The 25,478-nt window shown below is 39.1% G+C and overlaps 1 protein-coding gene across 1 annotated transcript in view; it reads right to left on the reverse strand.

Annotated features, from left to right (window-relative positions):
* EPHA3 (EPH receptor A3) overlaps positions 1 to 25,478 on the reverse strand; it is a gene marked incomplete at both ends in the record, with an annotated part of 217,237 nt that overhangs the window by 59,300 nt on the left and 132,459 nt on the right. The window contains 2 exons of the mRNA XM_079549307.1: positions 12,809 to 13,144; positions 13,663 to 13,818. Coding sequence (XP_079405433.1) covers positions 12,809 to 13,144; positions 13,663 to 13,818 — 492 coding nt within the window. The remainder of the gene's footprint in view (positions 1 to 12,808; positions 13,145 to 13,662; positions 13,819 to 25,478) is intronic.

The raw sequence follows: 25,478 nt of genomic DNA on the forward strand, positions 1-25,478 counted from the left end.
GTCTTTTGGATGAATAGAGAGATGAAGATCTCCTGTTTCCTAAAGACCATTAAATAAGTACAGTAAGATGAAACTGGAGTGAAAATCAGGCTACGGAAGTGAGTAGAACTACTTCATACTTCAAATGTCATTTTTTTATTGCAATTCCAGGATCTTCCTTTCTTAAAATTGAGAAAAAAATTAGATTGTGCAAAAATAGAATGCTGGAACAGATCTTCTAAGTGGCTGCCACTATAATTGAGAAAAATGAGCTTGCTGTGACAGGATAGTAAAAATTACTGTGAAGTTTTTTTTTTTTTTGTAAATAGAAATTTTTAGACATTACGTTAAAGCATCATCTTCAGTACTAAGTTGAATTGATTATCATTTAGAAAATGTATATTTCAAAGCAAAACTTAAGGAGAATACTCTTCTAGACTAAAAAGCTGAGTGAATAGCATTTCAGTGACGGTTGGATAAATTCTGCTGATCATAGGGCTCCATTTATTTACATTTTTATTGATGTTCTGAGTAATGTTTTAGTGCTCCTCATTGAAAAAAGTTGGTTGGTGGGTTTTTTTTGTTTGTTTGGTTTATAACTAACATGAGGCTTGTGTGGCCATGCATGGAGAGGTTATGCCATTTTTTTTTTCCTCAAGAAAAGGTCTGTATTCTCAGTAGTCATATACAATATACATAGAGACATTTATGAATCAAGTGGTTACTATTGCACGGGTACTACAGTCTAACTGGTTTATGACTAGTTTAAGCAGTTAATATGAACACTCAAAACTCCCAGGAGTTACAAGGGGAAATGTATTTTGAGTGCTCAGTGCTGTTAGGTAGCATTTGTGACAACTGGGAATGTGGATGTTGAAAAGGTAACGAATGCAATGATCCGGGGAGCTTAGGCTCACAAGTGTAAAACCCTCCTCACTCACAACTATTAAAGGTGGAAGCAAATAACATGAAGGATCTAGCAGAGAGGACAATAAAACTCTGCTCAAATTGATTTCCCAGAGAAACTGACCCCAACAGATCATTTGTTTTCCTCCAGTTTAATAGCAGCTGTATATAAATCTCCTTATTGACTTTTTCTTATTCCTTGGTTATTGTTTTCATATGTGACTGGCCTACAGATGTATATACTGAAGAAAATTCCCAGTTCTGTGACTGAGAGAACTCACTATTAACTCTGGGAAGTTATGTGTGTGCATTTTCTGAAATATTTAGAGTTGTGCTGTTTCTTGCTTAGGTCCCTAGATCACAAATTAAATATTTGGGAAGGCCTTGTAAAGTTCTCCAAATTTCATTCTAAAAATGACCATGGTCCACTCACTTTCAGCCTTTTCTTGCAACCGGCTATCAGCATCAGATAGTAAAACATCCCCAGTAATACTGAGAGATGGTGATCATGAACAAAGCCGAGCCAGCAGAACTGACTGTATTTAAAAAAATGAAACTTCTAATGTACTATTTTTTGTTTCTCTTTCTTTAGAAAACTAGTGATTTTTATTATCTAATCATAATGCTGTCATCTGATATAACATATAAATTTTCTTTAATGCCCTTAGGAGGTAATGTGGAACCAGAAGAATAAATAAAGATCATAATCTGAGAATTAAATCTTGTGCAGTCTCTGACAGAAGGATCTACTGGGACCCAAACCCAAATCTGTAAGCCTTAGAGCACCAGTGCCCAAACCCCAGAACAATTGCACAAGGGCAAGCATAAAGACCAATGTCTGAAGAAATAAACTGCTCTCTTCACTAGAAGTTTCTCTCAAAACCTGGAGTCGCATCCATGAGCACTAGCCCTGCCACAAGCACGGGGAGCCCACATCCAGCTGGGCCCAACCCAGCCAGCCATGCTACTCATATATGTTCCATCCACAAAACAAAACCTTGGCATTTAGTTTTATGTATTGTCTTTCTAGCTTCACCTTCATCCAACCATTCTGCTGCCAGACAGCACTCAATATGTGACAAAGTCCTAAGTAATAACTTGCAAATCAATACAATGACATTATATTTCCATGATACGATCACATCTATTTGTATAGAGTTCTACACTTGCCCTTGGATCCTTTACACCTCCAGTCTCTAGTCAGTGGATTAACATTTAGGTGGTTTATTAAAGAAGACTGCTCACAGAAAGCAGGAGTTGCATTGCTTTAAAACTTCTAGGGTTGCACTACCACTTATTTTCTTCACAGAACCCAGTTGCTCACACTGCCCCTGCTACACTGTTGTGCCACACTGAGCAATGGTGGGGCTGGTCCCACCAGTACATACCAGAAAGGCAAGGCTGGAGCTGAGTCACCAGGTGGATCCCAGGGCAGGAGGGAAAAAGAGGAAAAAGCCACGTTTTAACATTTTGTAAACCCGCATTCTCCTCTTCCAGATGCAGTTATCCACCTCTCTTGACTGGATGTGCAGACACAGTCCTTTGGCCTTTAATCTCCAGGACACATAGTTAAACCAGCGCAGTACATTTATATGTGCTCTTGCACCTTTTGCTTGAGCTGCAGCAGACTCAATATAGTTTTATGACTTGCGCTGTAAAATGTCACCTGATTCTGTAACACTGTTAGGCAACCATCAGCCAGAACACAGTGCACCTTCCCTGTCAGCAGAGATTGGGAAGCCTATCCAACCCAAACAGCAAGAGGCCCATGGCAGTGTGCAGGCCATTTCTCTAGATCTTTGTAGCATTCAGTAGTTACGAATCAGGTGAAAAGGTCCATCCTGTCTATGAGGTGGCTACCAAGGTATGAGCATTCACAAAAGTCAAAACGAGAAAGGGAAATAAAAGAACAAAACTTCTAGGTTAAATAGAGGCAGGTTAACTTCGGATGAAACAAAATCAAATATGAGAGCCATGGATGCTTCTCTCATAAAAAGAAAAAAAAAAAAAAAAAAAAAAAAACGTTTTAGAGATGAACATGTCTGTGATTCTTTTAATGGATGATTTCCTGCATTATGTCCAAAGTATCTGAATGCACCTAAAAGCTGAAGGATTCCAGCCAGTGGTGATAGACTCCAGAGTGGCTGTGGGCATTGCACAGGTGCCTTAAAAGAAATAAGGGCAAACAAGCAGCTTGAGCAGGAATTGCACTAAAAGGCAGCTGCTGGATTTCACTCTCAAGTGCAGAGAAAGGCAACCTCCTGGGCAACAGCTGTCACTGGACAAGTGATTGTCAGAAATCATTTCTCACTCTTACAAATAAATTCTAAATTAAAAGCAAACTTCATTAAGTGGTGCACATTCATGTTCTCATCTCTCCCTCCTTTTATGAAGAGAGATAGCAAATGCTTTCCACAGGGAGAACAGAATGTTAGACTTACTCATATGTTTAACATGTGTGTAATAAATCATGGAAACACCATGTCCATTTGGGAAGTATCAAGCTGCACAAGGCACTCACATCAGAAACTTAAAATTATGGTGCCATGGTGTTCACTGCTGTTATTGCACAGAGGAGACAAATGCTGTATATGCTTTCCTAAGAATTCAGCCCAATGGTACTCATAATACAAATGTTATTCTTTCTGTACTTCGTTTGAGATGGCGATGGTAGGAGCTCCTCAGTAGTTCATATTTTTCACAGGATGTGTTTAAGACTGTATCAGTTTAAAATAAACAATTTTGCTTTGCCTTTCCCACCCCATTGTTACATTACTTTGTAGGATGTTAGAACCTCAGGCTTCCTGGAGTGAAGTTTTCTGAAAGAACAGTTTATTCCCCATGACTGTGAAATCAACTGTCAGATGCTGAGTAGACTTCTCTTTTCTCAGGCAGTTATTGAGTCCACCAGAAAAATGCCATTTACAGTTTAAGAAGTGTATTTAAGAACTGGTTCTAGAAAAACCAGTATCCAAAAACAGAGAAAACAACACCTGCGTTCAGATAAGTAATATCCGATATAAAATCTTTATGCTCCTTTAAATAGCCACTGCAAACTCTTGAATTGGTCTACCAGTAAATTCTATTAGAGCCTTTTCAAACTGATCAGAAATCACTGTGAGTGGATACAGTATTTCTAAAACCTCTTGCCCTGTCATTCTTTAGTATTTCCAGAGTTAGCTTTGAACCAAATGATTTTGCAAAGGTTAACCAGAAGACTAGAACCACTGATGGCACACAGCTGAAAGGTGTTCACATCTCCTTTCATTTTCTTTTGGATTTGGGGGTTCCTTTATACATGGTAACATAGTTTATTAGAAGTATATGTATTCTATTACAATTTGGTTTTACATTAAATTGCTTGTAAAAATAAATATTGCACTAATAATAAACATTAAAAGAAATGTTCCCAAACCAAAAGAAAAAGGCACCTTTCTATTTTTTCCTTTCAGCTATCACTGACTGCAAATTGTCTAAATAAAGGAGCTTAAGGAAGTAAGGGAAGTTGACATCTTTGCTTCAGTCAAGAGAGGCAGAGATTATTTCCCTCAGTGATCACTCAGAATGCTAGTGTAGAAAAAGGAAAGTCAGAAGTCTAAGGAATATTATTTGAGTGCTAAGCATCCTGCTTATTTACATTTCGTTATTTTTATTATTTTACCAAACTAAGGTATTAAATGAGAATCCATGTGTAGAATCAAGTTAAAGACTAAAAGAAGTAAAAAAAATCATTATCCACCATTTTGCCAGTACTGAAAAGGGGTAGCTAAAAGCACTAGAAGGGGAAAAAAAACGGGAAAAGCCAAAACCTTGCCTTTGAACTTTCCGTAAGGTCATGAGCATTCACATGAAGTCTGCATTTGCACTGAACAGACTGATGTATGTCACGGACTTTGAATCCTCAGCATAGCTTTCTCCACATCCAGGGGAAAAGGGATCAAAGGCTGTTCAGGCAGACTGTCTCTAGCTAATATAAGGCCATGCATGGAGTGACATTGTTAAAACACTTCCCTTTTATATCCCTAAAGGAGGAGTTTTATTGAGTTAAAATGATCCTTGAATAGCCTCTGGGCTGAGCTGTAAAACACATTTGAAAAGCATAAAGTCTTTATTTATGTCAGGAATGTTTGAAACTCAAGAGATAAATGTCATTCAAAAAACAAGCATGTCCTAGGTATTTGGGATGTAATGGGGCACAGCTGTAATAACAGTCAATGAACCAGAGACTCCCTACATCATGTCATTAGCTCACTTTTAATAAGTCTATCTTCATGTCCTTTTCATAAGGACCATAGGGAAAGAGAGAAATATATCATGCACCAAACATCTGTGGCTTTCTCAAACTGTCTCTCTTCGAAGATCTACTTAAGGGACCTGTCTTGGGAGACAGATTGTAAAGTGCACACAATCCTTTCTAAAAATGGATTTTATTTAGCCAGGGAGCATCACATGTCATTAGCAAGTTGCTGAAGACAGCACAGTCTAGCTTGGCAGAATAAAGGCTGAAGGCAGAGAGAGTGCCAGTTGCCACAAGAAATCAGAGACATATTCAAGCTTGGTGCCCAACTTGGCGCTGAATTTACTTCCTTGAAGCAACAGATTTCAGGCAAGAAAAGCTCTAGTTCTGAGGTCTGAACAGCTTCCTCTGTGAGCCAAATGAGTCTTTGCCTACAACAGAACTGAGAACTTCTGCTGATTTCTTCTTCATTTAGAATGTTTATCCCTCAAGGTGACTCTGAATGGAGAGATTAGAATTTTCAATCCACAAATGACAAGCGTAGATCAAGACATACCACCAATCTACCCTTTAAATCACTTATCCCAATTATGTTAATTTCTGTACCTATTGGTCAGCTTTGTGCTCAAAGCCTTTTTGAATATTTTTTGATCCTAGCCCCTTGCAAGAGCTCTTTACTGCCTCACTTGTTACCTTCTCCTTTACATAGCTTATTCCTTCTGTGTTTCAAAATTGCTGCATTTGTTAGCTGCTTTTTTCAGAGAAGAGATAGGAAGAGGAATAAAAAATAAATTTGATTAAGTGTATGCAACAGAAAGGACTGCATGTTTACATCCATCTCATATAGTTCTATCACACTGCAATTCATTAACTCAGAATAAATGAGAGACAAAAATGGATTACATCTTTTTCCCAGAAGCAATACTGCCACACGTAGAGGCACAGAAACAACTATTGCAACCGTCTTTTTTCCTGAACCTTTCCATGCATGTTTAGACAACTAAGCAAGAACAGGCTAAATGAATTGTTCTGCTTTGTAGATTTCACAACAAAGATACTAAAAATAAAAGGAAGATGCCATTTGGAAGAAAAAGGAAGACTACTGCTCTTCTAGAGAACCCTGAGATGATATATAGTGTATCTTTTTATTGTTATTCTGCATGCCACAGGCCTGCATAGGTGCCTCAACAGCTGCATAGTGGAAACCTCATTTTACAAAGCCTTAGGTTCTTAAGAACTAATCAAACATAAAACTACCTTTAGAGCTGTTACACTGATACCTTTAGGGATTAAAATAAAACAACCTTATTTTATTATCGAGCAGGCACATATTAAAGACTTGAAGTATTAAAAATGAAAGTTTCTACACCACTATATATGGAAAACACAAAAATCATAATTATAGACATTGAGCTTTCTTGTTAATAATTATTTTCCTGGAATCCTAGACTTTCTGAATTCTATTGGAAGTAACAAAATGGGCAAGAGATCAGGAAAATGCACGCAAAGAGTAGGGATTTTAAGACAGAATATTTAGCCAGAGAGGGAGTAACTGCTAGATCAAGGCAACTGCTAGTGGAATAAAAATGTCATGGGCAAAATGTCTTGTTCCCATCTATCTTCTTCTGGGTTTTTATTCCACTTTCTTGCTCTGCTCCTGCAGCCCCTATGATCTAACCTGCACAACTGAATTTACAACCCCACATGGTGACTCAAAACATTTCAACTAACATTATAGCTATACACAAGATCTTTTGGGACAACAGCTTAGTTATCTAGAGCATACTCGGTCCTTGCAACTAGAAAGCGTAAAGACAGAGTCAAATATAAAATGTCTCCTCAATAAAACTGTACTAATGTAATGTAATCTTGTTTATAAACTAATTTTTTTAGAACACTTCAGATCCCACATGGGAGTACTCTACTTGTAGAGTGTCCCAATTAATTTAACACTGTAAAGCAGGAAAAAAACTCCTCCTCATGCTATGTGTGACTATACAGAGGTTTGCAGCAGTTTAACTGAAATGCACACGAGGGATTTGAAACTGCTTTCACCCATTATCAGGCATCCTAATATTCATGTGAAGAAAGCTAGTTAGTGGAAAGTAGGTCTCAATTTACTCATAGCTGACTCAAAAGGGAAGTACCATAGGTTCGTACCATTGTTGAACAGAATACAATGATGTACAATACATTGAAGAATAAGACTGGATCCTGCAGGCTCTCTGATGAAAATACTTAGAAAGGAGGCATTAACTCACAGGCAATTTATCTAAATCAAATTTCTCCCTCTAAAGCAATGCATTCTCATAGAGGTGTTCTATAAAATAATTCAATCCTACTGCAGTTTTTCATGCTTATGTACACATGGATATTTTGTGCTACGACAAATGATAAGAGTTCTGAGGTTATTATTGCTAAATACCAAAACAAATGATTCAACAAGACTCTCCTGAATTTATTTCAAGCAAGGATATCAGAGTTAATAAACCTTTTGCACGCATAGGCTTACTTTCTCTCCAACCTGATTATACGTATGTGAAGTTTACTCTTCTTAAGGTCTAGTTCTATGAATGCAAAGATGAAGGTTAAGAGAAAACAGAAATTAGAGAACAGTCCTTTCTAGACGCTGCTATCTCTTTGGCAACCTGTTCCAGTACCCATATCTTTGTTGTATTGGAGGGGGACAAGCTGGTCACACCATATGTGGCTTTACCAGGCTGAGCAGAGGGCAAGAATCAAGCCCCAAAACTGCTGACAATGCTCTTCCTACTGTCTATGAGTACCTTCAGGGCCTTTTCTGGAAAGCTACTTTCCAGCCCACTGGTCTCCAGCATATACTGGTGCATAGGGTTATTCCTCCTCAGATGAAGGAGGCAATCAGCTACAGGAATGGGCACGGTACTGTGTGCACTGGAACAGCAGCAGGATAGTAAAGTCTACTTAAGACGTGTCTGACATCTTAAGTATTAGGATTAGCATCTGCTATCAGGGCAGATATCTACACGTTTTGAAAGTCTTCCTTGTCTCCTCTAGACTGCAAAGGTCACTGCAGAGAGTATGTCTATTTAAAATTCAGTTAGGTCAATTAAATCTTTGGTTACATTTTGCTCAGTATTCCTGAGTCATACCTACAAACTATATGACATTGTATGGTGCCATAAAAACAGTCTTACAGAAGAAAAAATGTTACTTTCTCAGGCAGTATCAACAAAATATATTCAGCATAGATATACTGCTGACACAACAGACGTGCACTGCATTGGATAACCTACTAATTACCCACTAGCACAACTATGCTGTCCCTACCAAATCTTAGTCTTTTTCTGGAGTGAGTTCTACACCCCACATACCCAGTTGTGGGAAGGGATTGTCCCACTATGCTCTGTGTAGCCTCGTCTCAAGCACTGTGTGCAGGTTTGGGCACCACAATGTAAGAAGGATATCAAACTATTAGAGAGCATCTAAAGGGAGGCTGCAAAGATGGTGAAGAGTCTGGAGGGCAAGATCTCTGAGGAGCAGCTGAGGTCTCTTGGTCTGTACAGCCCAGAGAAGACAAGACTGAGGGAAGAACTCATAGCAGCCTACAGCTCCTTTGGTGGGACTTCTGTGCTTGCAGCAGCCCAAAGTAAATATAGAAATGTTCTGACCTGGGCTGAATCACTTTTTCTTTTGTGTTCTTTTTAAAGCTGCAAGAAAGCCACCATTGGTAATTACATATTACCAATAAGTAATATGGTTTTACATATTAAAAAAGCTACAACAAACAATCATTTAAAAAAGCACAAACTGTGGTCAGAAAACCCAGTCAAGCTAGAACATCTATGCACAGACATCTGATCACTTCATTCGCAAGCCAGGCAGTGTGCCACAGGTGTCAGTCACTCTGCTTGACACATTCACTATTAACTCACCACCTTGAGGGACACTGAACTCCAGACAATCTTCCATAGTCATCACTGACCCTATCTAAATGAGGCTGATTGGTGTTATTAGGAGATGGCATCTGTGTTGGTGCAACACAACTGACATAATGTGAAAGCCTCAGAATGCTTCAAAATAATTTGGAGGATGCCGTATCAAGCGGCAACTGAAGGCATATATTACACTGCAGTCAAGTAGGATGATCTACAAGCTAAATTAAACAGAAATATGTGTCCTTTCTCTTATTTCCATACCATGGACAGAAAGATGCATCAGAAAAATATCAGTGTTACATCAGTCTAGTCAGATTTTGCAAAAGGCCTTTGTTGCTGTTTTTTCCAGATATGCCTTCTTACTCATCTTCACTGGAAGGTTGGGAAAACAGTGCAATAAAAGCAGAGTAAAACTTATGACAGACAGTTGGAATTAAAAAGCACAGTCTATTTCCCAAAATGATTCTGAACTTCTGTTAATGCATGGGGCTGGATCTTGGCTTCACACCAGTTTTGTAGTTTAAAATGTAATATCTTCCTTGAATTTTCAATAAACACAGTCTGGATGTTTCAAACTTTACAACTGACAACAAAGCACATTTTTCCTTTACTTCTATATCAGCTTTCAAAACTCTCCACTAAAATGTTATTACGGTTTTCAGTTAGAGATTGTAGAGCTCAGAGTCATTGTGCAGGCATCCCTGTTTTTTTCAGCAGCATCTAAAGTGGCTCTTTGTGTGTGTGTGTGTATATACAAGTCTATGCTAATTACAAATATGTGTCTGCATGTGTGTATATGATGTGTTTACATTTAAGAATGGAGCTGCTGTGCAAACTGACTGACTGACTAACGTATCAGCTGAATTTATTTTAACGCACTCTGGCAAATCTCCCAGCTGCCATATAAAAGAAGGTTTGTACAATGCATGTTCTGATATATTTGACTGGAGACGGATGCATAGGCAGAAATGCTCATGCGTGTGATGTGAAACATGGAGAGGAAGGTTTGTTCTCTTTTCAGCAGGACTTTGGGACTCAGAGTCCCAGAAAACACAATACAACTGATGCTTTTTTTTTTTTTTTTTTTTTGCTACCAAGATAACTGCCACAAACATCTCATTTTTATCATTAGAAAATCAAAAAGATTGTGCAGTCCTGCCTCAAGCTCTTGGAAACTCATGCACTCATACAACAGTGTTTTTGCTTTTTTTTTTTTTTTTTAAATGAGAGTGAAAAACACTTTGCAAAATATTTTTCTCCAGGCTGGGATGGACCCTGACAGTGGATAAGAGAAACGCATGGATATTAAATGTCCAGGATGAGTACTACTACTTCACCACGTCTATTGGAAGGACAGAGAGCTCTCAAATTATTGCTCGCAGAAGAGAAAGTGTCTGGATTCAGGAGACCCCAGAGCAAAGATCCAGGTGTTATGGACCTCCTGTACTTAATCTTTTCTTCTGAATTCCTATTCTACTATCACTGTTTCTTCTGTGGGCTTGCCAGTGGCTCTGTCCCCAGGATCTGCCTGGCCATATGGAAACGCATAACCACAAGGGATGCCCCTCCCCCTCCCCCCCCAACAACTCCCAGTGCAGTATATCTTAAGTTCAGCACAGTTTAGTTATGTAACTAAAGTTCTATTTGACTGGTAAGTGCCTCAATTCTTGAAGGCATGTACCTGAAGTCAAACAATACAAATAATAGCGTTAGAGTTGTGACTGGCTTTTGGCTCTTCTGATCTCTCTCAGATCCAACTCAACAATGCTTTAACTAATGCTTTTGAAATGCCCCCATAGTTAAATATATAATAAAATGTCATGTAAGACCTTCAGACTTTCTCACCCCCTTCCTGGCTCTTCTGTATGACATGAACAGAAAGTATGCTCTTTGTGTGTCCCTTTTATGATCTAAACAGGAAGGGAACACTAGAGAAATTGCTTTCTTGTAACCATGCTTAAGATAACTGATAAGAATATTTAAGATAGTTTTAGCAACATACATAACTTCAAAGGGAAATCTGACTAAGTAAATCAACCAGCATGATCAAGAGACAGAACAATTAAACATATAATAAGTCACACCACTTACACTGTTACATAATGTAACAGTGCATAAAAGTAGAAAATAAATAAGCAAACTGCTTAAGCAGTCTGTAAGTTACATTAAAAAAAATTGCTCTTTCCAGAAAGGCATTGACCCTGACAACCATGTCACAAGAGTCATGTGTTCCAAAACAAAATCAAAATCCTCCTTGCATCCTGCTGCAAAGGCAGCCAGCTCTGGGCCCTGGGGAAGCACCTTGCAAAGCAGAAGACCTTTGCAGAGAAATACCTTTCACTGATCCTACAGAATTCATTTAATAGAACATCCCCAGGTGATTTCCAGCTGTTACAGTGATGAACAGACTGAAACGAAATATCTCTGATATCAAAGTCAGAAGAAAAGGGAGCATCTAAACAAAGGCTGCTCAAATCACTGACAGAAATATCCCAAAAATGTAAATACAACAGTAGCAATTTACTTGGAAGGAACATAAAAAGCATGTTTCAGAGCTGAAGTCAATACCTAGATGAGAAAGGGATCACAAGAAGACATTCCTATCGAGCAGATCCACCTCTATCTGCCTACTGCATAGTTAGACAGTTCTTCAGAGCATTTGCAAATATACTGACTGCTGTCAGAAAACCATCTGTTCTCACATTTCTGTGCCTCCCACCAAAGCAGATCTGTGATCTGAGAAGAGACATAACCTCTATAGTGAAAAACATTGCAATAACTTAGATTACCAGGAGAATGTCTACTTAGAATTATATTAACTTGGTTTGTGCTCTGAGGAAGACATGTAGGTATTTTTGAGATGTGGTGTGGGATGCAAAGAGGTGGAAGCAGTCCTACTGCATACACATGTGCTCTTAGTACAAAGCATCCTGATTATGAGCAGCGGGAGTAGGACCACTGAAAATTAAGGATTTAGTCTTTCCCTTTTCTGGCAAACATTTCTCCAGTCTTGGCACCTAAACAAATGCTAGAGAAGAGTCTAGATTCTTCACAACTTTTAGATGAAACCTTGACAAATGAGACACAAATGGTAGAATAATGCAGCAGTGACAAAAGCTCTGATCTGACAGTCACGGCATACTGCTGTGCTTGTGCAGGGCCTAGATGACTGTAATAAGTCTCACAGAAGCAGAGCAATCCCTTTGCACATTACCATCCAAGGGACTGGGACCTAATTTGGTATTCAGCTCCACACCCCCATTGTGTTGGCAGTGGTTCAGAACTGGTGAGACAACTTGCAAAGGATAAAAATAATAATAATAAAAAGCAATGTTTTAAGCCTCTCTAATTTAATGTTAGCTTTTGATGTGCCTAATATCAAAGCTTTTTTTTTTCCACTTCTATTTAATCAAAATTAATCACTAAGATTACTACCGTAATTTATGTTGGAGATTAATTGAATCGACTGTTTTATTAAAATCTGGTTTTATTAATAAAACACATTCTGGCTACGGAATCATATGACTCTGCTATTAGGGACTATTAACTGGGGACTGGGAGTTAATCATAACAGCTATGCTGCCAGGTCCTTTGACAGCAGCACATGCTGAGTTTGTTTCTACTTTTACTTTTACTAGCGCATTCAAGTCAATTAGATACCCTAGCATATGAGCATTCTGAGTAACTACTGTAAAAGAGGGAGTAGAGACAAAGGTACATACATCTCAGTAGTTCTGAACAAAGAAAGGGTAATCAGGAGGAGACTCACCAGCCTGATTAGTCGTGATGCTGACAGCAGCAAATTGTCTGGAAAGTGTACTCAAGTCAGATACCCCATTGACCGCATCAATCTCAAAAGTGTAATTGGTATGTGCCAAAAGGTCCACTACTGTCACCGTGGTGTTGGTGAGGCCAGCCTGACGGGGTAAGAATCGTACGTTGTCACTACAGGGCTCGCATATCTTGCTGCTTCCTCCGCATTTTTTGCAAATGATGTTGAAAGTGACATCCTTTCGACCTCCTGTGTCAAGAGGCCAGCTCCAGTCCAGGATAACAGATGTCTCATTGATGTTAGAAATAACGTTTCTTGGAGCAGATGGTGGTCCTACAAAGGAAAGAATAGGTATTTCTGTATTGCTCTAAAATGAGAGTAGCAAGGGCACAAGCATATAAAAGCAAAAAACATATAACCAAACTGTTCTAGTTACTTCCTGTAGAGAATTCTGAAATATTTCACTAGACTACAGAACTAGAGCATCAAGAACCACATTTTGCTCTAAACAGTTAGTACTCTGAGGGCATAGTTCAGGACGGAATGTCACTCTTCAAGAGTTGTTCTGTAGGACAGCTACTGATAATTGCTCTTGGATTTTGATGAAAATATTGGTATGAATTTAAAAGTCTCAGCTCTCCTTCTCAACTCTGACAGAGAACTTGGAAAAAATGAAAAGAAAATGACACAAATCCAGCCCAATAATTTCTGGTAGCCTGTCCAACATGTATGAAAACATGGCAGGCAATGGATGGCTGACTGCAATGGAACATGGGAGGAAGCAAGCAAGCTGCTCAGATACAGACGGAAGAGCAAAAAACGACAGCCCCAAGCACAATGATGCTACTCACTGGTGCAAGCCATGGATGGAGGGTCTTTCTCAGAGCGAAAGTAATTCTTTTCACACCTGCAGTTCAGAGATGCATCTTCATAGGTGGAGCTGTGAGGTGGGCATTTGGCACACTTCACATTGCCAGCAGAAGCTTTATAGAACCCAGGTCGACAAGCTGCAAAACGAAAAGAATGAAATTTTAAATTTCACAGACAGCTCTTCCATTTTAACAGGTGATCTTTTAATTGTCCTGGAATCTTTCATATATAGATCATATTTTTGAGAGTTTAAAATCTAAAACCCACAGTTTTCTCATGAGAAAACTAACAGAAATTAACTTCTTAGTAGAATGAAGTCCTTCATGAATCAGCTTTGATTTATATTGTTTTGCTTGAATAGCAGAACAGTATATTGCAAGAGGAAACATTTTCTACACTGTGTTACAAGAACTTATTTTTCTTAGCTTCTGGTTTGTTTACCAGAACATGGTCCCTAAATTGCATAAGAAACTAACTTTATCCACTTACTGTTGCTGGGATTTGTTTACAAGGGAATGCTAATTGTAAGCTATTCAGTTCAGTGTGACTAAGCCATCCAAAATCAAAAAAACAACCTGAATAGTGAAAGATCTATTCCATTACTGAAGGCCTACACATCAGACTCTATGAGCTGCCTCTGATACTGGCTACAAGAAATTTGTAGGATATGTTCTGTGATGATGCTTTTTGTGTTAACACAGTCCTCCAGGGATGGTGCTGCAGCCCACAGAATCTGCTTCTGACAAAGTCTTGATGGGAGCATTTCACCAACATTTGCACATCCTTTCTGTTTTGGTTCCTGTTGCATTTCAGACTGATTGAAAGGCACATTTGCATCAGATGAAAATGGTCTTTGATGCAAATTACAGAAAAGAACGACCAAGTAAATATCTTTTTATGAAAAACTTATGCAATTAAATAACATGGTTGACTTCTTTCCAGGAAGATGATCTCACCATCTAAAAATTGAAAAAAAACTAAACCAAAACCAGATAACACTCAGACTCTGCAGCTCAGCTGTAGTTTCTCTCCAAGGCATGCATCCTTCTCCAAACGGAATATACCCAGTATCGTCATTCTGGCTGACACACCAATAAGACTGTAACCGTAACTACACAACAGCTGTACTACAGCAGCACACAGACAACAAAACAGAAGAGACTGCATCTCAAAACAGGTTCACCTATTGCTTTCATTTCACAGCAAGCACTTGCCTAACACACATTACTAACAACCTTAGGAAACCCCAATACATTCTCCTATAATGTTAAAATAATAATAATAAAAAAGAGCTACACAATCTAAAACACAACCTTTTTTGTGTGTGCGTGTATCTGGAGCCCAGACAGTCAAGGATAACTAAAATGGTTCTGGACCTGTCATTGATTTAAAAGCTACTTCAAAACCAAAAGAATAGGTTCACCAGTCTTAGCATGAATCAACGCAGGCTCACATTTCTCATTTTTGCTTATGGAGGTGAGCTGATTCACAAATGTTAGATGAAAAACAACATACAAGATGATGTGGTCCTGTCCATTCATGCATGCAGCGCCCAAACAGAAAAATAAGTTTGGATGAGCAGACTGTGGTAATCAAAAATAATTACAACACTTTCATAAGAGATGGAGTAGAGGGAAGCTCCAGTACTGGCCATTCAGTTCACACAATACCATCTATAATCGTTTCCTACATGAATTTCTGGTTCATTAGCTTTGGGCACCAAACACCTGAGTGAAACACACTGGAAAGCAGAGGGAAACCAAAACCTCACACAGCTGCACATTCAGCCTTGAAACATCTCAACAAAGAAAAACTTCCTGGCACAGCACTGAGCCGGTCTGGAGATGTAAGAAATGTTTCACAGGAAAGTGCTAATCTCAGCCACCCTCCAGCACTTCGAAGCCCTTGCAAATAGAGGCTGCTTGGCTGCAGCTGCTGCCTCCCATGCCATGCTAACAAAACAGCTGAGAAAGTCATCTCCCACTTCACAATGCCTCCTGCAAGCCTTAATGAAATAATCCCCAGGTTGAGCCTCTGGTGCACAGTGCCACCAGGCCACTTGTGAAAGCCGAGTTGCTAAAAGTGCTTCTGCAGCAAAGCTTGCAGACCCTCAAGCCAAGCTGTACGATTCAGCACAGCCTGACCTTCTGCAGCTGGGGCTGCTTTTGTTTCCACCTCATCCCAGGCTGCGAGGCTTTTTTGGAGATTTTTGCTTGTTTAACTTTTGGAAAATAAAGGAGAATTCAACATCTCCTCTTAAACACCTCCACTAGGAGAAAATACAGCAGAGAATTGGCTTTTTTTGGTTTATTGCTGCAGATGTTGCAGTCCTAAAACTCAGCTCTCATCCTTTCTTAACTACTGCCCCATGATAAACAGGTCACGCCTATTTGTCTCTATTATCCCTCCTGCTGACAGAGGAGCTTCTGAATATTTTACTGCCTTCTGGTCCAGAATGGGCTTTCCTGGCCCCAAGAAAAGAAGGGATAGCAATCCCACCCTTTCCAGTACCAGTAAACAGGACAGCACATAAAGAAACAAGCACCACGCTGCCACTGTGTATTGGTTTACACACCATCTTCACCAGAAGTTCCCATGGAAATTCAGTGCCAGTTATCAAAAACAAATGGCTTCACTTAACCATATCTACTTTGCTTGAAGGACATTTTCATATTCATGGAAAACATATACAAGACAAAGAGGCATTTCTGAGTACATACATATATATATCTTATACATTTTAATAATTTGTTATATTAGTTTAAAATAAAGATTGGAAAAGCTGAACCTTTGCCATGTGGTTGGTCTTCCCACCAGACAACTTATGCTCATTGAGCATAATTTATTCATAACACCTGAACATTCATTTATGGGATGCAACTACAGTAAGATTGCTTATTTGGGACATATTTGAAGCCAATGTTTCTTAATAAGACAGTGAATTAAACATCAATAAACAAGCTTGCATAAGCAGCTGATAGATTTTGCGGGTGAGTATGGCAAAGGAAGGAATCAAACTTCATTAAGTAGTGCCTTAGAGGGCAGTAAGGCACTGGCACTGCAGCACAGGCTGCCTAGATATTTTGTGGATGCCACAACCCCGGTAGCATTCAGGACTGGGTTGGACAGGGCTCTGGGCAGCCTGATCTGGTGGAGTGGCAGTCTTGCCCATGGCAGGGGGTTAGATCTTGATCTTTAAGGTTCCTTCCAACCCAAACCTTTCCATGACTCCATGAAAAACAATAGACTCTATTTAAGAAAAGGTGGTGCTTGTGTGGGGCAATAGAGAGGAAGAAGCAGAAGCCAGATCAGGCTGCTGCTTTTCTAGAGGAACATATCCCTGTTTCCCTACTGCCACCACAGCATTTGGTGATGGAGATGCACTGCTGGTTCCCTGCTGTCCCACCACATCCTAGCAAGGACATCCTGATCTCATAGCTTCCCCTCAGGCTGTCTCGCACTTACTGTCTCTGTCAGAGCAATTTAAGATTATTCAGCACTGCAGCCCAAAGGAGGAAAAAAAAAAAAAAAAAGAAAAAAAAAAAGGCAATTATACTTGAAATTGAAGCTTGGAATGGGAGTGCAAACAAGAAATCATCTGAGTACATTTAGTGCTATTATTCTTTTCTTAATAATTTTTTAATTTCTTATTTCTGATAAGAAAAAAAGAGAAAAAGAACTCTTTAACTGTCTTTCCTGCTTTCTTATGTCAGAAAAAAATGGATTACATGAACTGACAGAAGAAAGCTTGTCTTTTTAAGGCGAACACCACAGCTTCTGCTTCAGTCAGGTTGAAGATAAAAGCACTAGCACACGAAGTGTTCACTGAATGTGTAATTTCAGCATGGGAACACCTCTGAGAAGCATATTTTGTTAACGTTTTCTTTCAGAAGCCAAGGATTCTTTTTTCCTCAGTTCCATGTGCTTTTGCACAAAAGATAAGAATGTGATTACCTGTTCCTGTAGTTGCTGAAAGTACCAACGTTACTAATACGTTAGTGTATATAAAAAAAAAATAAACAAAAACAAAAAACCAACTAAAATAATATCTTGCATTTGCATGTATTCCATATGAAGCATTCAAAGTCAACAATTCTCTAGGGAAGCAGAAATGGGGACACTGGACTGGGAGAAGACTTCTCTCCTGCAGCCCCAAGTCTCGCTACCCTCCCCGTGCAGGGGGCAGTGGGAATTTGTCCCCAGGGACCCTCACTGCTCAACACTTACTGGCAGTGGTAACTCCTGCACTACTCCAACCACAAATATTATTTTACAATTGTATTTGGACTGACTTCTATCTCTTCAGCATGAGTGCGAGCCACATTGGCTTCATTGAAGTTACCTGCTGGTAAGAGTTTCAGGACTGCAGCTGTCCTCATTACTGGGTAAAAATGAGTTTCCTTAAGCTAAAATTGATGAGTGCCTTAGAGAGTGGTGAAAGTTACTTCAGTGAGAAAAAAACAACTCTACATGGCCACCTACAGCAGTCATTGCTAAAACAAATGGGACTGTCTTTTCAACAGTCAAGTGACTAATGCGTTTGACTTTGAGAGGAAAACATTGTCCTAATTAAGGGTTAAATTATTCAATTTGAATTCATTTCAAATTAAAATACTAAACTGTTAAGTATATTTCAGCATCCAGACTCTATAGTCTGCTATACACAACACTACCACAAACTCCTAGCCATACACACCATGAACACAAGCAAACCGTGCAACCGATCTTGCAGTCCTACTGCCTCAGTCCACCATCACCAGAGGATGTCTCTCTGCTCTTCATGCCAGGAACAGACATACCAGGCCTTCGGGCCTGGATCAGTCACTGCAGCACACTGGAGAAGGATACGGCTGCAGCTACTATGCGATCAAGTGCTCCTCTGCTGCTCAAGTAAGCAACCCAAGGATGAAACATCACTGTGGCACTGAGCCACAGAATTTAGCAAATAAGGGAAGGTAAAGATTTTGCAGCATTGTCAAGTCCATTTTGGAAGCATGTGCAACTTTCTTCTCACCACATGTGTGATGATCATAGTCAGGAGATGATGGCAGCTCAATCTTCTTATCAGCAGCAGAATTGGACCCATATACTTGTGCATATATATGCACAAGTGCAAAATCAGATGTGGCACAGCATTCAGCTTGTGAAAACAGGTGACATAGCCAGCAGCATAAATTAAACTTATAAAACTCTCCAAACCATTTTCCTTGGATGGGTCACCTTTTTTCCCTTCCTGCATGTGTTTATACCTTAGTTAAACAACAAAAAGGTAAAAAACATGATTTTAAATGAAGGATATTTTCCAACTGCTTGTTTCACACTTCTGTCAAAAATTATATTCAGCCATGTGTCATTCATGTGCTATATTAAAAATAACACCGGATAGAGGTACTACACTTTTGGCTTAGATACATGAAGAGTAGGAAACGAAGGTAAAATTCTGTCCTGAATCATCCCATCATCAGTTTCTATTACACATCATTCACTGCCCTGAAAATGTCTCATTTTCTCTTCCCTTGCTCACTTCGGCACCCTGTTCTGCCAGAGACACTGCATTATAATATGGATTTCCTGCAAAATCCCTCAGAGCAGGGAAACAGTCTTCAGCAGCTCTAGCTGATATTAGTATACACAGAGCCACTTAATCCATGGCTTTATATAGGCGCACATACTTTTTTCCCCTGGCCTCTAGGAATCTTCTTGCATGCCTACACAACCCAGACAGGCTTCTATAAAGTAGAGCGTATTTTCAATTCTTATTTCTGTAGGACTTAAGACAAGTCTTTTGTCACCGGATCCAAGTAAAGAGTATGACACCACTTCAGGGAATAATCCTCAGAGCCGAGTACTGCACCATGCTGTAGGAACACGTGGAGGGGGACAGCATACTTTGATAGGTCCCTGTACCTACTGAGGAGGAGGAGGTGGAAGAGTAATAGGCATCAGCAGCCCTAAGGCTTCCCCACTGGCGGAGATGCCCACTATAGGCTACTGCACTGGCAGAGCATAATGTTTTCTCTTTGCTGGGTTGTAGTGCTGTAGCGCCCAGAGGAGGAGGGAAATATGTCTGAGAAAGGTTTTAACAGAGATTAAAATCCCTGGTGGAATGGAACCCACCAGAAGATCCCCCGGAAGAGGCACAGACATTGGCTTCCTCCTTCTTCCCATCACCAAATGTTCTATTAACTGGGGAAATAAAAGCTTCCAGTTTATTCACCAAGATGTAACAGATACCAACTCCACTGCAGTCGTCAGTACGCTATGTATAATAACTGAAATAATTACCAGACTGCTAGCAGCAGGAGCAACCCAGTCACTTTTGCTGAGTATTATCACCAAATCAATAATATCTCATACTTCATTTTCTCTGCATGAAACATACTTTTTACTCTGAAAACACAGACAAAATTAAAAGTTGCATTTTAAATATTAAAAAGACGTAACCATCACTACTTCCATTATTAACTTTGCAAAATGCAGCTGCTTATTACGATAACTTATCTTCGGGGGGGAAGACAAGTGCAGAAGGAAGCGTGGCCTGTGTACACTTTTGCATCTATAGATGGGAAAATCACAGACAAAGTTGCCGGGAGATGTGAAGCACAGCAGCTGTCCACAGCTAGAAGAGATCAACAGATAGCAAAGACAGCTTTCCTCCCACAGTGACAGGGCCATCATCTGAGGGCTCAGGAAATACTCTCTCCTCTTCACCTGCCCCTTCCCCGGCAGGATGGACGGTGTGCTGCACATGCAGCAAGGATCCACTGTGATGTGATGCTGCAGTGCTTCTAGAAGAATCATCCCGGGAATAAGCACTCATTTTTCACACCTGAAAGCTGCTGCCAGTACAAAAAAACACACTCAGTAGTATTCAATCTTACTCATGAAATTTCTGCTTTTTCCTCCTCACTTCATATTTTATAGTGATCTGTGACCTTAATGTATTTTAATCAGATGCTTTTTAAATTGGCTTTTCTCCCAGGTCAAGTCATTCAGCAGAAACAATTCCTGTTCTTTGTTTAATAACTGTTACTGGCAGACATATTAATTATATGTACATAAGAGATAGCTTTATCTTGAGGGAATAACACTGCACCTTTCAACCGCAGTCTGTAATAGTTTCATGTTATGCCTTGCAGGCTTCAGCGTCTCCTTTTATGAAGTGCATTATGGTCATGATTGCTACCAGCAGCATTGTTAAAAGTGCAATGTCAGAGACAGTTGGTGCTAAATGCAGTACTACAGTAAAGTTGTCCTAGCTTTTCAGTAAGCAAATATCATGCTCCAAAATGCATAAGGCATTTCAGCTCATTTGCGTGTATTTGTTGGGGGGGGGGAGAGGTGGGAAGAGAAGAAATCTTTCATTAACAGGAAATCACTGAGAACCACAGTCTTGATTTGGAATTTGAAGAAAATAAACACAGCTCTACCTTAATTCCACCCATATTTGGCGAGTCACTTAAGCAAGCATTGAAAAAGAGAATTTAATAAACCTGGGTTTATAAGCAGTGTCTTTCACTTTCCCTAAACAAGATGTTTTCCTGAAGCACAGCCTGGACATGCTGAGATATATTAAACTGTCATTTTGACGAACAAAGAAATCCCATGTTCTGTTTCTTGAGAAGCTAATTTAATCCACACTGAGATGAAAAATAACTTCCTAATTTAAGAGATATTAAAAAAACAAACAACAGAACAAACAAACAAAAAAAGCTTAAAGAAATACCAGAAAACATACCCAGTGTCAACTTGAACTGAGAGAAAAAAGAAGGTTGTGTGAGCATTTCTACAAAGAAATCTGAGAGTTTTAAGTGACCATTTGGCAAGGACAGAATGTCAAGATACTTTTCCCTTGAAGTCAAACTACCCTATAGACTTCTTGAAGGTAAACAAGAGGTAGGATCCTAATAGCTTCAAATGATGGATATTTCCTGACATCAGAGTACAAAATACAGACCTGAATGCCACAGAGAGCACAAGCTCTTGTGAAGGTTTCCTTTCCAGCTCATAGGAACCAGTGTGCTGTCGGGAAGGCACTGCCCATGCTTCACTCTCTTCAGAGATGAAAAATGAAAAGAGTGGCCTCTAGTCTCCCCAGGCTAGATTTAATTAATAAGTGAAAAACAGCTTTATCGCTTTACATTAAGGTGGTTGTGTAATTGCTCTGTGCCCAACCCAGGCAAACAAGTTTGTATGTAGAAGCTGATATAAATAAAGAATAAATGAATTGTCAAACAGCTTACATCTAGCCCTAAAACTTAACCTTTGCCTAACTTGCACCTAATGGTATCGCCATCTGAAAGTGCAAGAGAAATGCAGACAATCACTTTTTCTCCTGAATTATTTTACTCTCATCTCTAAAGCCTAGATATTATTTCAAAGACCTCAAAGCAAAGGGTTTAGTATAACTGCTAGTTTATCACTAACAAAGATTAATTATGGCAACCCTCCATGTTACTGTCATATATGTGGAATAGGTGATATTTTTTGCTAAAGCCTTGTCTCAATATTAATTTTCCTGACATTCGTGGCAATGCACATATGTTGTTCCAAAACAGTGAATTCAGAACTATGAAAAGTCTGCATTTTGTCTCTGGCATGGAAGGAAGATGAATTGGCTTTTATCAGGGCTGAACGTTCTACTGAAGTGTTCCACCTTTGTTAATGCATGGAGGAGAACATCACTGTCCCCATTTTACAGGTGAGCAAATTAATACAGAATAGGCTCTGAATCCTTTCTTTCAGTGCCACCTCCTAATCAAAATGCTGTCTCGTGGTTTGTGATGCTAAGAAGAGCTCCCAGATGACACAGGTCCACTACTGCAATTAACATGAATTAGTACTTTTCTTAGTAGTCTCAGCTGAGCTGTCAAATTAATTGGAAAAGAAATTTAACAAATATCTTTCCCCTTAGAGATACTCTTTCGGGTCAGGGTTGAGGCATGTTGATTGAGCAGTGTGGGGGAAGCATATACTTCTTATGCCCTCACCAAACCTCCTTTGCTGATGAAAATAGAGGACGTTGGTTTACGGGGCTATGAATCTGGTATCTGTGACAAGCAGTAGACTGACATAGAAAAGACAACTGATTGTTCAACCCCAGGAAATATTCCAGCTGCTGGTAAAAATGAATTGATTAAAAAACTGGATTAATGGACAGTGACTAGAAAATCTAAATATTCATTTTTTCATGGAATCTTATTTTCTTACACCCCAAAGTTAGCTCTTTCAGTTTATCTCTTAATTTGCACAGGCATCCATAAATAATGCACTGTTTCCCCATTTTTAAGCTATATCTGAACTCAGCCACTCCAGTCAAAACATGGCCAGATCCTTATAGGCATCTTGCAGTTGAGGAAGCAAGTACTTGGAGATGGTTTACAATTCTCCTCCACCACACACACATACACACACAAAAAGGAGTTGGCAGTTGTAAGCACTCAGATTAACAAGAGACCAGAATTTAAAATTCTGTGTCTATGCTTCATACAGTGACAGCTAGTTGAATTTCTTACTGTTTCACTGCCAACCACTGACACATTGCTGCTTGAATTCATGAAGAAATGGTGCTGGGAAAGGGAAGCTCTTAAAAGGAGAAGTGGTACATCAACAGCAGGAGTTGAAAACTGTATGAAAAATTTCCTGTGGTCTAAGTCACTGTTACTACTTGCTGACATAAGTTTGGGACGCAATTTAGTGTTCCAGAACACAGTTGTAATTTGTAACAGCATTAAGAAGTAGTCATTGTTTTGATGATTATGCTGCTAAGGTCACTTAATGGGTACATCTACATAACCATTTTATAAGCATTACAGTTCAGATCTGAAGAGTGCTCCTAAAGCAAATTCTCAGTTGTTCTTTCTGGTTGTGATTTGCTTCACACTGTCAACTCCAGAATGTATGAACAGGTAAACTAGGTGATGCTACATGCATTCTACAAGATGAGACTACAGTCAACATGGAGTAAAATCTAAGGAAATAACTACAGTAACAGTACAGGTATAAATATCATATCAACTGCATTTCTCTACAGATCTGTTCCAAATAGGCTACAAAACCTGCTAATGTAGACATAACACACAATTACTAGCTTTCAAATAGCTCAGTGCAGTCAGCACTGATGAAATTGTTACATATTTCTATGAGAAGATTTTAAAAGCTCTGGTAATGGAAATACATATGACTTTATTAAAGCCATTAAGCGTATAATCACAAATAAACAGACATTATCATCAGTGTTCTACGTTTATTAGGACACAGAGTGGGCATAAACGAAAGTTTCAGTAATTATTAAAAGTCTTTAATCAGAACACCAAATCATTACGGCTACATCATTGTCACAAACACCTTCTTCTCTTCACGTGCCTTTTTCACTGATTGCATTTTCATCTTTCCCAGGGAAAGCCTGAAACTTAACCAGTTACAGCCTCTGGGGAACCTCTGCACTGACAATCTTCTCACAGCTGAAAGGAAAAGCCCAAGGCTTTTGCAAAACTATCTAACCACTCAAGTGCAATATTCACACACTGTATGCTTTAGCTCTTATCTGGGCTTCCTTGATATTTTGCCATTTTAGAGGATAACTCTTAATTAGTTAACATGCATTTTCTATGCATACATTATAAAATGACTTGCTTTGCAGAGAAAGCAGTTATCTGAACAACAAAAACCCAACAGTTAAGTGTAAATGGAAAAAAACCCAAAGTCCTGCAGTTCAGCATTTTTCTTCACTCAATATCTGTGTGAATTCAACAGGAGTGGAAATTCAGACATTTAGAAAACAAGTAATCTCACCTATTGCTACAGACCTCAAACTTCCTGTACTGGGGAAGGTTTATAAAGAGTAAAGGAAACAAGAACTCAGTGTTTTTCAGCAGCATTCCCTTTGCAATGCAGAAAATTTATCGGAAAGGAAAGGGAACTATGTTTTCAGGGTTACATTCTGTATATATTTACTCCAGCAAGTGCTTCTGGGTGCTAGTATAAAACGCCACAGATTCAGTAGACAGTTTTCAGTTCTACTGAAGACCAATGCTATTAGCAAGTTGGCACCTCTGCATGCTATGGAGAAAAGAACTAAAGAACAGAATTAAACTATTTTTAATGATTCTGCATTGTTTTATACAAAAGCTTTTGCTGTTTAGACATCATCCGGTTTCCCAATTAAAGGAATAATAAGAAATGATAATGATCACCATTGTTTCTACTTTCAGTTTTTCAACTGCTTGACTGAACAGCTCAAGAGCTGAAACAAAGGAAGCTGAAAAGACATAAAAACCCCTCAAAAGTCAAAGGCATTAGGGCAAACTCACCAGAAGGTATAAAATTCCTCATCCATTAGTACCAAGTAATGGAAAAGAAGGGCTGTGGTGTTTTCCTGATAACAGCTTCTCCTACTACAAATATTCCCACTTACTCTTGTTACAACCCTGTGGGGCTGACCGAGAATCCTGAGCTACACAGTCTGCAGCTCAACTGAAATAACTTTTATGCTCTGTGGTGAAAATAAGTAAATAAAATGGGACTGGTTACAATTGCTTTATCAAACTCACCAGAGTTCTGCATCTACAAGAACCTCTTTCACTTCTGATCAAACAAGGCCATAAAACCTGATGTCATGTTTGATAACAAGTAAATTATATGCTGGGATATTGAACCAAAATTAAATCTTTGTGGGTCAGGGCAGCCCACTGCTATCTAGACTATATATGATATACCATCACAGTGATGTATGTGAAACACAGGAAATTGTTGTATATTAATAGAACAGTAGTTCAATCAGCCCTATGAACAATAT

Source organism: Tetrao urogallus, assembly GCF_951394365.1.
Source record: "Tetrao urogallus genome assembly, chromosome: 1".
Lineage (NCBI taxonomy): Eukaryota > Metazoa > Chordata > Aves > Galliformes > Phasianidae > Tetrao > Tetrao urogallus.